Source organism: Uloborus diversus, chromosome 10 (genome assembly GCF_026930045.1).
Source record: "Uloborus diversus isolate 005 chromosome 10, Udiv.v.3.1, whole genome shotgun sequence".
In the NCBI taxonomy this organism is placed as follows: Eukaryota; Metazoa; Arthropoda; class Arachnida; order Araneae; family Uloboridae; genus Uloborus; species Uloborus diversus.
In genome coordinates, this window is record NC_072740.1 from 119,330,121 (window position 1) to 119,346,588 (window position 16,468).

Consider the following 16,468-nt stretch of genomic DNA (forward strand, 5'->3'; position numbering starts at 1 on the left):
CCTTCGGTTTTTTTGTGTCCTCGAGCCTCTGCGACTTCCTTTTTTCTATCCCCCTCGCCCTCGAACCATTCTTTTATTTTATTTTATTGTATTTGCGCCCTCAAACCTGTGTGATTTCGTTTGAATTTTTTATTATATATTTTTTTTGTGCCCTCAAACCTGTACATTTCTGTTCCCTACCCCCCTGCGCCCTCGAACCTGCGCGGTGCGTCTTATGCCTCTTTTTTTTTTTTTTGAGTCCTCAAACATTTCCGCTTTTACTTATTTATTTTTTTTTTGTCCTGTGCGCTTTTATGGTATTTTTTATACGCCCTTTAACAGTTAAAGTTGGCGCCCTTTTGGGGGACCCAGTCCGCCCCTGGAGGAGGGTCCCAACAGTAATGTTTGCCCTGTTCCCCACCTGGCTTTTCCCGGGCCCTGGTTTGCTCTAATATGTTCTTATCTGTTTTCTTTTCGTAGTCATTGTGCTCTCTATCCGCATCCTACAAATATCGAAAATTAAAGATACAAAAAGTAACTATTAGGACACTTCAAAAAATCAAAATTGGATTTATCACAATGCGGTGTCAAGCAAAAATTGCCTTAAACAAAAACTAACCCCCCCCCCTCCCACAACAAAATAACTACCCTGTTTGACTTCTGTTTGCGCCTCCCTAACGTGAACCCTCGCAACGCCAATGACGAAAATTATTACTTTAAAAATATGACTTTTTTCAAAAAGAAGTTTTAATCGATAGTTCTAGATCAGATTAAAAAAAAAAAAAAGGTGTAAATTTTTAATGGTGCGAAAAAATGATTGAACAAAATTATTATTGTTATTATTACTTTTCATTGTTATTTTGAAATCTCCCAAGAAGTTAAGAAAAGAAAGCAAGCACAGCTACTTGTTTCGTTTTCTATTGTAGTTCTTAAGACGGAGGGCAAGGTGCGATTATCGTCTACCTCTTGGTTTTTATCTTCGGACGAAATTTACTTCAAAACTTATTGAAAATCTAAGAAATCAGTGTTGCAAAAATCAATCAAAGCCGAAACAGTTTTCTTCGTGAAGCATCGTTGTTTGTTTAATTTTGCAAGCTGCATGTATAGTATGGCTCTGAGTTGAGCCATGACCTTAACAATGTTTACTTCTTATGGGGTAAGAGGGAAGGGTGATTGGCACTGAGTTTGGTTTGGTTTCATTCATAATAGTTTTGTCTAAGTACTCCACCTCAAATCTGCGCCAATAACACCGTCAGGTTTTCACAAAACTCCCCCAAAAGAAGTATATTGTCTAAGTCATGACTCAACTTATGATCAAAGCCACAATAAAATAATTGATTTTTGTCATATGTCGAGAACCAACAACAGTGAGGCGGACTATAGCAATGTTTTTCTTTAAGTATTATACAGCAAAAGATCCTAATCAATCAATCCTGTAACGGAAAAGTGTCGTTATAGGCCAAGTACTGCACATTCGATTAAGCAAAAACTTCAGAGATTCGATGAAAAAATAAAACTTTTCTGATCTATTATTTACACGGCAAATGATTCTTCGTTTCGTTTTGTGACGGGGGAAGAATATTTCTTCCCCATTTTCATTAAGAAATTCTAGCTGACCCGTCGAAGCAGAATTCTTTATTTCTCGCTGATATTGATGGGAGGAAAAAACCACTCCTTAAGAAATATTATTAATGATACTGCGATTTACCATGTTAAAATTTACGTTTTCTTTTCCGATTTAAATACAACGGCATGATTTTAGGTCAGATTCTTGAAAAGAGTTTAGATTATATATTCGTGAAATTGTATTTATTCGTTTACCAGCCCACCGCATTATTTGTGATTTTATTTTATGTTACTAAAGGTTTTTATTTAAAAAAAATAAAAAAAAAACACATAATTTCCGAATAAAACAAAGGCAATTGAAAATTCAAACATGATTTTTTTTTCAGTTAAAAATTATGGATTTTATTTCTCCTCTTTCTTTATCAATGTTTTGTTCGCAGAATTATTATTATTATTATTATTATTATTATTATTTGTCACTCAAAACAGTACAACTTAAAGGACCTAAAATCCTATTACTGAATCAGCTTTTAGAAAAAGAATTTAAGTTTACCCGCTTAGTTTTAAAAATTATTTCAATCAAACATTAAACAAAAATGAAACAATTAATTTTAAACGATTTAAATCGTGATTGAAATCATCGATTTAAATCATAGACCATAAATCATCCCTGGTTTTCGTTTCCAAAAATTTGGCACGTTCTGCCTTCTTTTGAATCATAAAAATTCGTTACATCATTGAATTTTTTTTTTCACAACGTATGTGTAGTTTTTCTTGCATGAAAAACCCGAGTATTATGCGGTTTTGCACATATAAAACAAAAACTAAGCACTTTTAAGAACTCTTAAAACTAAAACCAATAGTAAGCCCTTTTAAGCATCATATAAATGGCCCATTTCATGTGTAATTCATAATTTTGAAAATCGTAAAATCCCCAGCCTCAAATTATGAAATGAAATCTAATAGTACTGTGCATGGTTTTTCGTCTTCCCAAGAACAGAGTCGTTCAGCGCACAAATGAACGGAATAGCATCTGAATTTGAGACATTAACTTGTTCTCCAAAATGTACGGAAAATAGATGTCAAGGATACATGGTGCTATCCAGTTACGTTAGACTGAATTACGGATTTGATTAACTTTACCACTTAATGACATTAATTTTAATCTGATTTTATATGAAAAACGTCAATGGGAATAAAAATAGACTTGGTTCACAAGTAAATTGAACGCATCAACTAACGTCGAGAAAGTATAATGCGACGATTCATCTCACTACACAATGCATCAATCAGAAAAGTACTACCCACGTAGTCTTGAAAAAGTATATATTTTGTTAATACTAATAGCAATTTATGAATTACGAAAGGTTTTAATTTTTAGGCGGATAATTAGCAAACCAAAATTCAAAACTTTAGAAGTCTTCATCATTTCATGTAGCGATCTTACTCGAATAGCAGCTTGGAAGACCCTGTGAGTCCTAGATTATTATAGGTCCTTAGCGTAAGTATGACCAAAAAAAAAAAAAAAGAACATACCTAAGGAGCTGTTCATAAATGATGTCACACTTTTTTCCCCTTTGTCACAAAATGACATATTTCACTTTACCACCTCTCCTCGTCTTGTCACATTACACGTATATTACATAAACATATTGTTGCAAAAAATGTTTTTATTTCAACTACAATGAGTGACGTGACGTTTTCTGTTACCCCCTCCCTCTCCAGTGTCGCAAACTGTCACAATTTCACGAACCCCACTCCTCCAACTAAGTGTTACATCATTTGTGGAAAACCCCTTATGTACCACATCAAATACATTTAACGATAAGGCATTTTTACCTTTCCGTTGAGATTCGTGAAGAACTTTCCGCACTTGATCAGCTGGCGTTTCTTTGGCACATGTTCGAATGGACAAGCGACTGAACTCATGCATCCATTCTCCAGATATCGCCTTGAGTTGCCTGCGAAGATTCAAGATTGCATTAACACGTTGACTAACACTTGCAAACATCGACAAACAGATTTACACATAAAATACAATAAAGATTTCTGATATTTGACCCCTTTTTTACTTCCTTTTACAAAAAAGGAAGTATTGTATTCGCGAAAAAAATTTCACTCAAAAATCGGCCTTAATTTCCATTTTACTCACCCCCAAATGAGTGTTGAGTTTTTTTTCGACCCGACCAAACGTACATATGTACCTAAGAACGTATAGACGTCCGAAATATCCATTTTGACGTTTCCCGAGTTAATAACAACGAGTTTTCTCGTGATTTCTGTATGTACGTATGTATGTGCGTATGTATGTATGTGTGTATGTATGTCGCATAAATTAAGAACGGTATGTCCTAGAAAGTTGAAATTCGGTAAGTAGACTCCTAATGGGGTCTAGTTGTGCATCTCCCTTTTTGGTTGCATTCGGGTGTTTCTAAAGGGGTCTTTTGCACCTTTTTGGGTGGATCTCATTGTTAATTTCGATGCAAACTCAAGTGGTGTTATAATTTGGAGGACACTTGGCGATTCATCGCCAGTCTTTTGGACGCCAAGTTTTGTCGTCAACTTGGCGACAAATTTGGCGATTTTTTTTTTTTTTTAAATCTGGTTTCAATTTGGCCACTGGTGGTGATATTTAGAGAGTAAACTATTGAATCATATTAAAATTGCCAATAATGGGAAAATGACATTAAAATTGGAGTAAAAGGAAGTTATGTGATGCACACATCAGCTCGTTTTTCATATATTGAAATAAGAGCGACCAATGGAATTTTTCGCACAACACTCCTTCTCTCCACCCTCAAAAAACACCCAAGCTTTAATCAAGTATAAATGCAAGAACACGTAACTAATAATTCTGAAAATGTATTCTTTTTTTTTTTTTTTTGTAATTACAGTATAACTTTGATTTAACGATACCCGATGTAACGATTTCCTCAATTTAATGATTTTCTCAATTTAATGATACAGTTCACTGGTCTGGATTTGACTGTATTAAGTGTCTATGCTCCTCCATTTTAACGATATCCTTGATTAAACGATAACTTTTTCCAGTCCCTTGACAATCGTTAAATCGAGGTTATACTGTACTACTATTGCGGTTGGTCTGTTACTAACCAAAAAAAGATAAAGGAAAAAAACGTGATAAGATACTAATTTATTTTATTGAAACAATTTCTTAAAGAATGTAAAAATCGTCTGCAACAAAAGAAAAAAATAATATCTTGACCTGATATATTAGTACAAATAGTACAAGGCAGGAGAAATTTACAACACGGAGAAATTACTTCTCTAGTTGGAGGAAGAGAAATAGGCCCTGACCTTCCAAAAACCCTTGTTGCCGAATCGAGTATCCAATGCTTCCTCTCTACTTAGTGTTGAAAAAAAGAACAAACTGGTGTGTATAAAATTTGATTAGATACTGATTTCTTCACAATTAACTGACCAGACGCAACTCACATCGTTAACTCAATATGATTTTTCAAAACGCCAAAGGCAGGGATACACCCCTCCCTAAGAGCAAGGGCGCACTCCCCTAAATATAGCGAAAACCCCTCCCCCTCCCCGCAGGAGTAAGTCCCTCCCCCAAATAATGAGAAAAATACCCCGCAAAACAACCCTCCTAAAAATTTCAATGGAAGTCTGCCCCATGACTCCCCCCCTCTAGGTGGGTACCCCTGCCGTAGGTCGTTTGTGGACCCCCACACAACCAGGGCCGCGCCGCCCCTATGTGGAAGGTCGTGCAATGCACGACGGCGAAAGAGTCAAAAAGGCGCCGAGCGATACCGTTCAAAAATGCCACAAATGAGAAGAGAAAAAAAAAAAAACTCGAAACAAAAAATTAAGTTAAATATTTCTTAATATCTAATGGTGGCAGTGCAATTATACTGCTCATTAAAACAAGCAATCCGTCTTGCTGCCTATCTAAAAGGGAAAATTAGGATAATGGCAACAATAACAGATATGCTTAAGACATCGCTCTCAGTTTAACTCAATTTTCTAAGTCTTTTAATGTACTTAAACATTTTGAACTATTTTTCTCTCATGCAACAACATATTATCTAACGTTTGGCTGCTTCTGGATCCTCTGAACTAGTTAATTCTATTTTTATTTGTTCAGTTTTGAAAAAAAAAAAAAAAAGGACCGTCCCCAGTAACAGTTTTGTGAAAAATCTTCAAAATGTGCAAATGTTCTTTATTTTTAGAACTAAATCCTTATGAAATTCAAATGAACGTGAAACACCGGAAGACCTCGTGGTGGCTGTTCATTACCTTCCATCACTGGCTTGTTAAATGCCATATGGCTCATAAAATTCACTCTGATAACAACACTAGATGATTGCACCGTATTCATGGACCACAGCAACATCAGTTTAATCTGCCTAAAATTCTTATTATTTAAATCCAAACTTATAACTGTCTGTTACTGGTGCCGTTACCCTATTGCCTTGTGTATGCTATTCAAAAACGCAATCTTTTACACTGAAAACACTTGATGCTAATTAATGGATAGATTGCTGCTTAATACATTAGCATTTATCTTCCTAATGTGGAGCCGTGAATGCTATTTCGGTATGTCTATATAGTACGAGGTTGAGCCCACGAAGTGCAAAAAATATGCTATTTCCCCTTTCGGTTCTTACGGTGAATATGGTGTATGATAATTTGTGCAATATGACTTTTTGCGATTTTTAACTATTGTTCGTAGTAATTCGACTACACCATGTTATCAGACATTAAAAAATACAGAAAGCACATTAGCAAATTATTTACTTGCGCATTACTTATTTATATATTGTAGACAATAATTATGGTTAACTTTTCAGTACCGAAAAGTAACGATTTGACCATAATTACTACATTCGATTCTCATCCCCCTTTTTTTCTTTAATTATTTTTTATTTACGTTTTACATTAACATATCATAAGTTTTATCTCTATATATTTTTTAAAAAATGTAACGTCAAAGAAACTGTGAAAGGATGTCTGTGATCGGCCTGCGTCCAAGAGACTCGATAGCACCTACAGCTTTGAAATTTTGTGCAAAATTACTTCGAGTAGCGGGGCTCCTATTTTTTTTTTTTTTTTTTTATTTAAACGAATTAGTTTTTTTTTTTTTTTTTGTAAATAATTTTTTAAGCTAAAATTTCACACCAATTTCATATTAATGGGATAAAAGATTTCCCCACACCCCTAAACACTCGATGTCGTTCAAAAGAGAGATTTTCTTTCTGCATAAATGAAGCTTGTTCCAATTTTCTCAATTAGTTAGAACAGCAGATATAAGGGTTTCTATATTAGCAGAAAGTCCTAGACTCAACCCAATTCAAGCTCGGAGCTAAAGAACAAAATATATTGCTAGAGACCGCGAATTTGAAAGCGACTTTTCAAAAGCAATTTAAATCTTAATGAATCATATAAGATTGCGGAGCACTATTCAGGGGTAGGTGAGCGGCAACGAGAAAGGGGCGGAGCCCCTAGTATTTTAAAAATTTGTTTCATGAAACATATTAACTTATTTTGTTCCCAACTGTAAGTTGGTAGTGTCAATCAGTTTATTAGTATAAGATGTGTTCAGTATGTAATATACATTATATATAAATTTGCTTTCAATGCTATTTTTTATAAAATAAAAACGTATGTTTCAAAAAATGTAATTTAGTGTACATTTTGACGAAGCACAAAATGTTCACACATTGTTTTTTAATAAATTAAATGTCAAGTATTTTTCCCCATATTATATTTCTCTCCAAAACCTCACTCCAGGTGTGTGAACTATATTTTCTCCAAACTCTACTGCATAAAGGCGCTCAAAGGACATTTGCACGACGGCGCCGATCAGGCTTGGCGCTGGCCTGCACACCCAGTATATCTACTAAACAACCAGTTTCTTCTTCTTCCTTTTCTTTTTTTTCTACTTGAAAGTATCGAACTGCTAAAGAGATAGATATTTTGGTGCGGAAAAACTGCGGGATGAACGTCTTTCATAAACAAAGAAGAAATGAGCGCACGAGATAAAGTATGCTAACAGTATGGAATGGACGTACAGTAAAACCTGTGAAGTTGATCACCCTTGTAAGTTGACCACTTGTCTAAGTTGACCGTTTTTTTTTCAGGCACGGAGTTAGCCTATATCAGTGATCGGCAACCTAAATTCGATGCCGATCTACTCTCCCAAGTTTGGTGAACACCAAGATCGATTTCGGGGAGGGGGGAGGGGAGAATCTTGCCTCTCTGTGTCATTGGTAAAATGTTGTTCGAAAAAGTGTTTTCCTACTTTAAAAATTTCTACAGCATTCTAACCGAGTTTGGTCTGGAAATTTAACTTTTGTGGATATTTTTTGAAAACAAAAGTCAAAAAAAAAATTTTTTTTTTTATTCCTTAAATGTTAGAAATTGTGCCACTTCCAGTGATAACAAGAAGTTCTTTAAATGTTTTGAATAACTTTTGTTTTGGAAGTTGAGTCTTATGCAGAAAATAATTACTAATGGTACTCTGACAAATAATAATAATAATAATAATAGTAATTCGAGAATGTTAATGCAATCGACTGAAAACGAGCTCGCGATCGACGGGTTGCCTACCGCTGGCCTATATCATATAAATCAACCTCTGTAAAGTAGTGCCCCGCAAGTGATCAACTTACACTGGTTTCACTGTATAACTATTTCTAAAAATATTGAAAGAAAACTGATTTTAAAAAAAGAATACGAGATATGAGCTTAAAATGCATCAAAAGAAAAAAAGAATAGACACAAGCCATTCTGAAGAAATACATAACAGCATGCGACTTTAATCTAACTGGAAAGTGGGTTAATTTTTGAGTGAACTCCGAAAAATTCCACATTAAAGTGATAGGAAGTTTATACGAAGACAATTTGAGATTTTTTCTTCCTAACAATAAATCTGGTTTTTAAAAGAAATAAAACTTCCAAGTCTTTTATTCAGAAACTAGCAGCAACCGGAGTAGAAGAGTGAATGACCTGTTTTCGTCGCGTTTTGGTACAAATGGGATAAATTTATAATTAGAAATGCAAACATAGATTATGTGCTGAAATTACTTTAAGGTGTTTGTACTGTCCTTCACAAAAAAGAAAACTTCACTTTGAAAGAGGGTCAAATCTTCTAATTGAGATGCGCGATTCCATAATGGTCGAACCTCAAAACCATCTAAGAAGAAAAAAGCGGCTAATAATAGAGTACTAATTTTGATCAAAAACAACCTTTATTTTCTTGTAAAGAAGTCTTTGAATCAAGAACATCAAAATCTATAAGCACATACAATTGCTAAATTTGACAGAAAATTTAGTTGTATAATAAGCGTACCAAAAAGTTTAATTTCTTTAAATTCGATTTTGCTGTCTTTTTTTTTTTAATTTCACTCAATTCACATAAAAAAGCAAACAGTAGGAGCCAAAAAAAAAATCCTAATATTTTATTTTTACAACATTTAAAACTAATGATTTTTCTTTATAGGATGAAATTTTTCGAATCTTCCAAATTAATAAGAAACGGGAGTAATAATATTTTAGAACGATTTTCCACGGCTTTCTCAACAAGTTCAACGATTGCAGCTCAACAAGTTGAACAATTCAGTTCAACGTCAGGGTGGCGACAGGAACGGCGAAAAAAAGTTCCCTGACTTTTCCCTGATTTCCCTGATTAAGTTCACTGAATTTCCCTGATTTGCGTTACCATGGATAATGGTTTTCTTCCTTTACCCTACCTGAAAACCATTGCATATTAAATAAAATGCAGTGTTTAAAACGTTTTAAGCTGTTAATTAAAAATATATTTTGAAAATAAGCTTCTTTTTTTTTTTAGTAAAAATAGTATATTAAAATATCTGCGAAGATATATTATAGGAAATCTAAAACAAATACTCTTTACTTCCAGTAACCTGTTAACATAAGAATTCTAAGAAATAATTAAAACCACTCTTAAAGACATATCTAATTATGATAAAATTAAAAAAGTTTATTTGGAAATAATTTTAAACTGAATTTTCAAGCAGCATAATTGTTGCTGTGAGAATAACAAGTAATTGTGAAAGTATAGAGGTAATGCAGTTTTACTTACGTAAATAATGGACATATTTATATGTAAAACAAATTGGAACCTTTTAAAACAACCAGTCATATTGAGCTATTCTCTAATCAAGAACTTAGGTTTTAATGAAGGAATAAAGCATTTTAACTATTAAAAAATAGTAAAAATATTTACTTATGTACACAACTCAATTTGAAATGATTTCATTATTAGTCGAAAAAAAAATCTTTTGTAACCAACAACATTGAAATTTAAAAAAACAATAATTAATTTCAAAATTTATAGTGTATAACTTGGTTTTAATATAAAAGAATTTTAAAGTCTGAAAAAAAAAATCTTCGTATAATCTAAAGCGACAGCAAATAATAAAATGGCAAAAAATATAGTTGATTTTCATTTAACATTCAATTTTAGCAATCAAATCGAAAATGCCAAGTAAAATACTTTTTAAGCTCTTAGCAGTATAAATAAAATAAAATAAAATATTTTTTCTTAAAATTGTGATTACAGTACGCAAGCTACTTCAAGACAATGAGTAAAGGCAATGGAGCAAAGTCTTTAATGGCGGCTTCCTCTTTGCATGTAGGGTTGTTTATTTTACGTAGCATGGAACGCCTGGCAGAAAAATTCAAACTACGTAAAATAAATAACTTTACATACACAGAACCTTAGGAGGTTTATCCTGTGGTTAATAACTTAAGATTCAATACTTTGACCTTAAGGGAAAAAATGCACAAACATGTGTTAGTGTATAATCGCACCTCAATAATTTTACTTTTTTTAAACAAATAATTGGCGGAAAATGCATAGGAAAAAAATGTATTTAATTTTTCAAAGCAAAAAAAAAAAAAAATTTTTTTTGTCTTCATTTGATCAATTTTCCCTGAATTTTTATTATTTTTTCGAAATTCCCTGATATTTCCCTGATTTTTCCCTGATCAATAAAGTTCCCTGACTTTTCCCTGATCTCCCTGATTTCCCTGATCTGTCGCCACCCTGAACGTTTTTTCATTTTTATTCTCAAGGGCCAGCATTTTTTTTTCCTTACAAACTATCTTTTTCTTTTATCTATATAATAATCTTCTACATTTTTATTTCCTTTGCTAACAATATTCAGGAACTGTTACGCTTTTTCTAACGGGAGTTTGGAAACTGTTGTCATTATTCCAACACCATATCGAACTTGCATGAAACTTTTTAGTAATCAACATTAAATTTATAGTGTACTAATAGTATTTCCACGTCTGTGTCCACGCTAAGAGTTTAAAAAACGACGCATGCAGATATTGAAGACGTAAATAATAATGAAAAAATAAAAATTCCTCTCCCCACATGTGTGAATCAAGAATTCAATTAAAATACACATTACTAAAATAACAAAATAAAAATCGACAAAATGACCTTCCCTCCCCCCGCCCTAAAAACCATTTAAGAAAAACATACTTTTTCCAATTGAAACAATCTGACTTCAATTCCCCAACGAAAAAAAATGTAATCAAATACGCATTACGCTTTGGAAAAATGAAAATCTATCTAACTCTATTTTAGCTTGAATCCTGCCAACGTTAAACATTTTTAAAAATCTTTTAAAGTCGTAACTATATAAGAAAGTTATTTAAAATAGCAGCTATCAAACTCAACGCACGGTGAAAAAAAAAAAAAAAACACGTCATTGTTCGCTACTTACGAAATTTTTTTACGAATGGTCTTATGAATATTATTTACCTTTTGTGAAAATGAGGAAAAATGCAATAAAAAAAATTTTAAGCGATAAGAACTAAAGTTGATATAAATATTTGGCGTTCCCTGAAAAAGCATTAAGGTTTCCTTTTTGAGCAATCACGATTGCTTATTGCTTTCATTTGACCGTCCTTGGTGTTGTGGTTCCTTTTTCCACACACACACGCTCATACACACAAGCCTTTACACACATACACACACGCCTACGTACATACACACAAGTCTACGCACACACACAAGCCTACACATGCACGCATGCGCACCTACACACACACACACACGCCTGCACACACAAACACAACTATACACACGTAACCGCCCAGGAGGAGTTGTAGGCTTGGGGGGACAGGAGCTGTTTCTAGAAACAATAGCCCCCAATGAGTAGGGCCCTGTCGCAACTCGTGATTGCGAAAAACATAATTCGAATTCAGAATTTCAGAATTCAAATTAATTATCTTTTTTTTTTTTTTGAAATTGTAGTAAACACACTTTAAATTGTGCAGAAGGTAGTTTATGGGTTTTCATAAATAGTTATGATTGTAACGTTTTCCTTTTTTGTTATTTAAGTATCAGACGTATTACTCTCCAAAAGAAGTAAAAAGTTCGTGTTGCAAGAAATGCAAAAATCCACATGAAATTTATCAAACTTAATAAAACGTAATATATATGTTTTATATATCTCTAGTGATTAACAAAGACATTAATTACTACTGATGGTTTACAAATTAAAATCTTAGTGTTTATAATGTTGTTACGTAATGATTGAATTAATTTTACTTATTCCTAATTAATTATTTTTAATGACAGAATATGCCTTGTTTTTTTTATTTCAGTAATGCTTACGGAGTAATCAATTATTTAATGAATATATTTTTTAAAAATGCTAATATATAATGACTTCACATAAATATATAGGGATCAATCATTTCATTTTATCCTTTTATTTTTATTTATTTATTTATCTTTTTGGAAAATACCTCCTGCCCCCACCAAGCAGATCAATGAACAAAGCGATGAGGGTGCACAGGCGGGGAAAAAAAAAAAAAAAAAGTCGGCGCACAGCGCTTGTTTGAGGGTGCACAGGCGGGAGGCCGGTGCGCCCTCCCGCCTGTGAGCCCTCAAACAACCGCTGTGCGCCGATTTTTTTTTTTTTTTTTTTTTTTGCCCTCAAACATGTTGCGACTTCGTTTTATCTTTCTTCATTCTTTCTTTCTTCTCTGCGCACTTGAACCTGTGCGGCTTCGGTTTTTTACACCCTCGAACCTGAGCATTTTTTGAGCAAGCACGATTGCTTATTATTCTCACTTGACAGTTTTGAGGTCCTATCATTTTATTTTCCCGCCAGCACCCTCTGCAGCACCACCGTCGGCCGGCCGCCTCACGATGCTGCTCCTCTAGCGAAAACCCTCTCCAGGTTGCGTCACTTACTTGCCTACACTTACACACACACACCTACGCACACACACACACACCTACACACTCATACGCACACACACACATACACGCACACAAACACATACACACACACACACCTACACATACACACAACTACCGACACATAAATATATCCCCCCCCCCACACACAAATACACAACTATCCACACACACCCAAACGCACATGCCTATACACACATAAACATACCCCACACACAAACAAACATACCCCCCCCCACACACACACAAACACACACGCCTACATACACACACGCACTCGTGATTGCGAAAAACATAATTTGAATTCAAGATGTCAAAGTTCAAATTATTTTTTTTTTTTGTTTTTGTTTTTCGCTCTCAAGCCTTCGGTCCCCCCCCCCCCGCTCTCAAGCCTTAGATTTCGGGGTTTTTTGTGTGTGTGTGTGTGTGTCCTCAAACCTGAGCTCCTTTGGTTTTTCTTTTGCGCCCTCGAGCGTGTACACTAGGGTACGTCTTATTTTTAAAGGTGTTATTTTTTCATGAGGCACCCTCTCATTTTGTTCCTTTGGATGAAAAAAAAATTCTCATATATGAAATATAAAAATTGAATAATATTTAGAGGGTGCTACCACTGCTGCAAAATTTGTCAACTCTCTCTCTTTTTATTTTTTTTTTAAATTTATTTATTTAGTCTGGATAATAAGTAGCAATCAGTGAAAAGTTTGTATTGTCACATGGAAGTAACAAAGAGAAAAATTAAAATATTGCTGAATGTAAAAGACCGAAAGTCTGAACCTGTGATATGAATGGCATTACCGAACTTTCAAATGCTTTTTTGACATTATTACATAAAATGACAGCCATGAAATGCTTATTATTTTCTAGTATATATAAGAAATAGGTATTTGTATTGTGTTAAACTCAACCAACTTAATTTCATGTTGATTAAAAATATGTCAAGAGTTGATTTTTACATCATATTTTTCAATGAATGCAATTTTAATCACTGGTAGCACCCCCTAAATTGTGTTCAAATTCTATGAAACTTTTATGTGTGAATTTTTCATCAAAAGGAAGCAATTAAAGGGGTGCCCCATAAGAAATTCAAAACTTTTTTTAAAGTGCATTATAAGACACACCCTAGTGACACTATAAGACACTCCCACTCTCAAACCTTTTTTTTTTAATTCTATTTTATTTTACACTTTATTTGCGTCCTCAAACGTCTGCGCCTCTGTTGTTGTTGTTTTGTTTTATTTTATTTTTTTCTTTCTTTCACAAACTCGTGCGCTTTCGTTTTTTGAAACTCGTGCGCTCGTGGGACCCAGTTGGCCCCTGATCTCAAGTCGCTGGCATAAAAAGAAACATGTTGAGGTAAATGTAAACATAATTTCATTCACTAATAAACAGTCACAAGCGTCAAAATTTTCATAGCGAGTTATTCTCAGAGCATTACACAAAACTGTATCGCGTACACATTGCACAAAACTGTATATCGCGTACACATTGCGCAAAACTGTATCGCGTGTTAATAAAAACAGATAGAGTAGATTATAATTGAACTTTTTTTACCATAAATATCACTACTTATGCAGTAGTTTTCTAGTAGAAACTAAGTCGTGCATTTTGGTGATTAGCCATAAGTTTGTTAGGAATTCTTTGCTATAATAGCAGTTGCTAGGGGTGGAAAAAGTAAACTATCAATTTTCATTGAATTTTTTGCCATTCTTATGCTGGTAAGTTTAATGATTTGATTTTAATATTTGGAAGTTCAAAATCAATCTGTATTCAAATCGTTAACACTAAGTGTGTATAACATTTTCTTTAGAAAAACATTAATTACCTAACCCACCGTTCCCTAGTCTGCAACTGAAATGCTGCTCTTTCACGCAACTGAAATTGCAAAAAAATAACGTACACTATATCTATTGTATTCATTTTCTGTCAAAAAAAGATCCTAACATTTTTTGCCTGTTTTTCTGAATCCAATTTATGCCTTAAAGGCGTTGAACATGCTTTAAAAGAGTGACTAAATTTTATACTTAAAATTAAATTCTGCCACGTTACGCAAAAACATCAGAGAGAACGTGACATATAATTCAGCTGTGTTACGCCATGGATGGTGTTCATACTGATACTTATGACTCTTAAGACGTCAAGGTAGCTGTGTATAACAAACATTAAACCCCAACTAACATCATGCTAAAAATAAAAACGGGGTAAGCTCACTTTCAGACCTCTCTCTCTGTACAACGCCAAAAGAAGATAAAACTCTCTCGGCATTCGTACTTTTGTATAAAATATTTACGATCTGGGACGAGAAAGGAACACAGAGAAAAATGAAGTTTTCAAAAATGAGTATTCATGCTTTCAAATTTTCTTGAAACCTTTTGTTTTAAATATGATTACCCATGTTTTCAAACAGTGTGCTGAATTATTTCATGCTCAAAATGAGCACATAATACTCAGTTTTAAAATTATTACATATTCAAAAATGAGCAGAAATACCTCAAAAATGAGCACACATGTTGATTTGAGTATTTGATGAGTATTTGAATGTTTCAAATTTGATTACCCCGTAGTCGGAGCCATTTTGGCTCGCGATATGTTCAAATTTGAGTACTTTTTCGTCATTTTTGAAATTGCTGTTTTTAGAGTGAAAATGCAAAAACCAAGTTACTTACATTTGTTTGAAGCAATAAATACAGAGCCACTCGTGAGTCTCGTCACCATAATGTCGGCAGTCTTTACAAACTTTCTTGAGACAAATGGGACAGAGGGCTCCCCGGTTTAAGATTCGGCCAAGCTCCGTGAGGCAGCGAGCGCAGTTCCGAAGAGGATCGAGCCCAGGTTTGAGCGCGGCTCGCTTCCTCAAGCAGACTAGCTCCTGCTTTAATTGCCTGTTAAAGAAAAAAAAAGGAGTTCATCAAACAGCTCTCACAAGAAATACATCAAAAAAGAGAAAATAAAACAGCTCCCCCAAGAAATACATCAAAAAAGAGAAAATAAAACAGCTCCCACAAGAAATACATCAAAAAAGAGAAAATAAAACAGCTCCCATAAGAAATACATCAAAAAAGAGAAAATAAAACAGCTCCCATAAGAAATACATCAAAAAAGAGAAAATAAAACAGCTCCCACAAGAAATACATTAAAAAAGAGAAAATAAAACAGCTCCCACAAGAAATGCATCAAAAAAGAGAAAATAAAGCAGCTCCCACAAGAAATACATCAAAAAAGAGAAAATAAAACAGCTCCCACAAGAAATACATCAAAAAAGAAAAATAACTGAAACTCTTGAATGTTGAATAGTACGGGGAGGAAATTATTGTTAAGCAGGCTTGCTTTGCTGCCGGAGTTATTATTAGTTGAATTTTGTTAATTGAAGCACTTGCCAAATCGATTGACTCCGTTTGTGGAACAATAAGTAGCGAAAAGTGATGAAGAAGATAAAGGTATGCAATGGGCCCTCGTGTTAAATTTTCTCTCGTCACACGGTCGGAAATGTACTAAACCAAAACTTCAATATGAATTCATACACTACACGTCACTTAATCCCATTCGCGCGGATAAGACATTTTTGCGCATACATTTGACACATAATGAGGTTGTTTCCTTCAGTCAAAAGTACTACTTTTAGTTTCTGAAATTTATAGAATAAGCAAGAAAAAAAAAAAAAAAAAAACATGGAGCAAGGAAAAAAAAAAAAAACTTCCATTTTCC

General features: G+C 33.9%; 1 protein-coding gene across 1 annotated transcript in view; it reads right to left on the reverse strand.

Moving 5' to 3' along the window:
• LOC129231143 (uncharacterized) overlaps positions 1 to 16,468 on the reverse strand; it is a 165,396-nt gene that overhangs the window by 79,509 nt on the left and 69,419 nt on the right. The window contains exons 2-3 of the mRNA XM_054865391.1: positions 15,430 to 15,645; positions 3,385 to 3,506 (exon numbers count right to left, since the gene is read on the reverse strand). Coding sequence (XP_054721366.1) covers positions 3,385 to 3,506; positions 15,430 to 15,645 — 338 coding nt within the window. The remainder of the gene's footprint in view (positions 1 to 3,384; positions 3,507 to 15,429; positions 15,646 to 16,468) is intronic.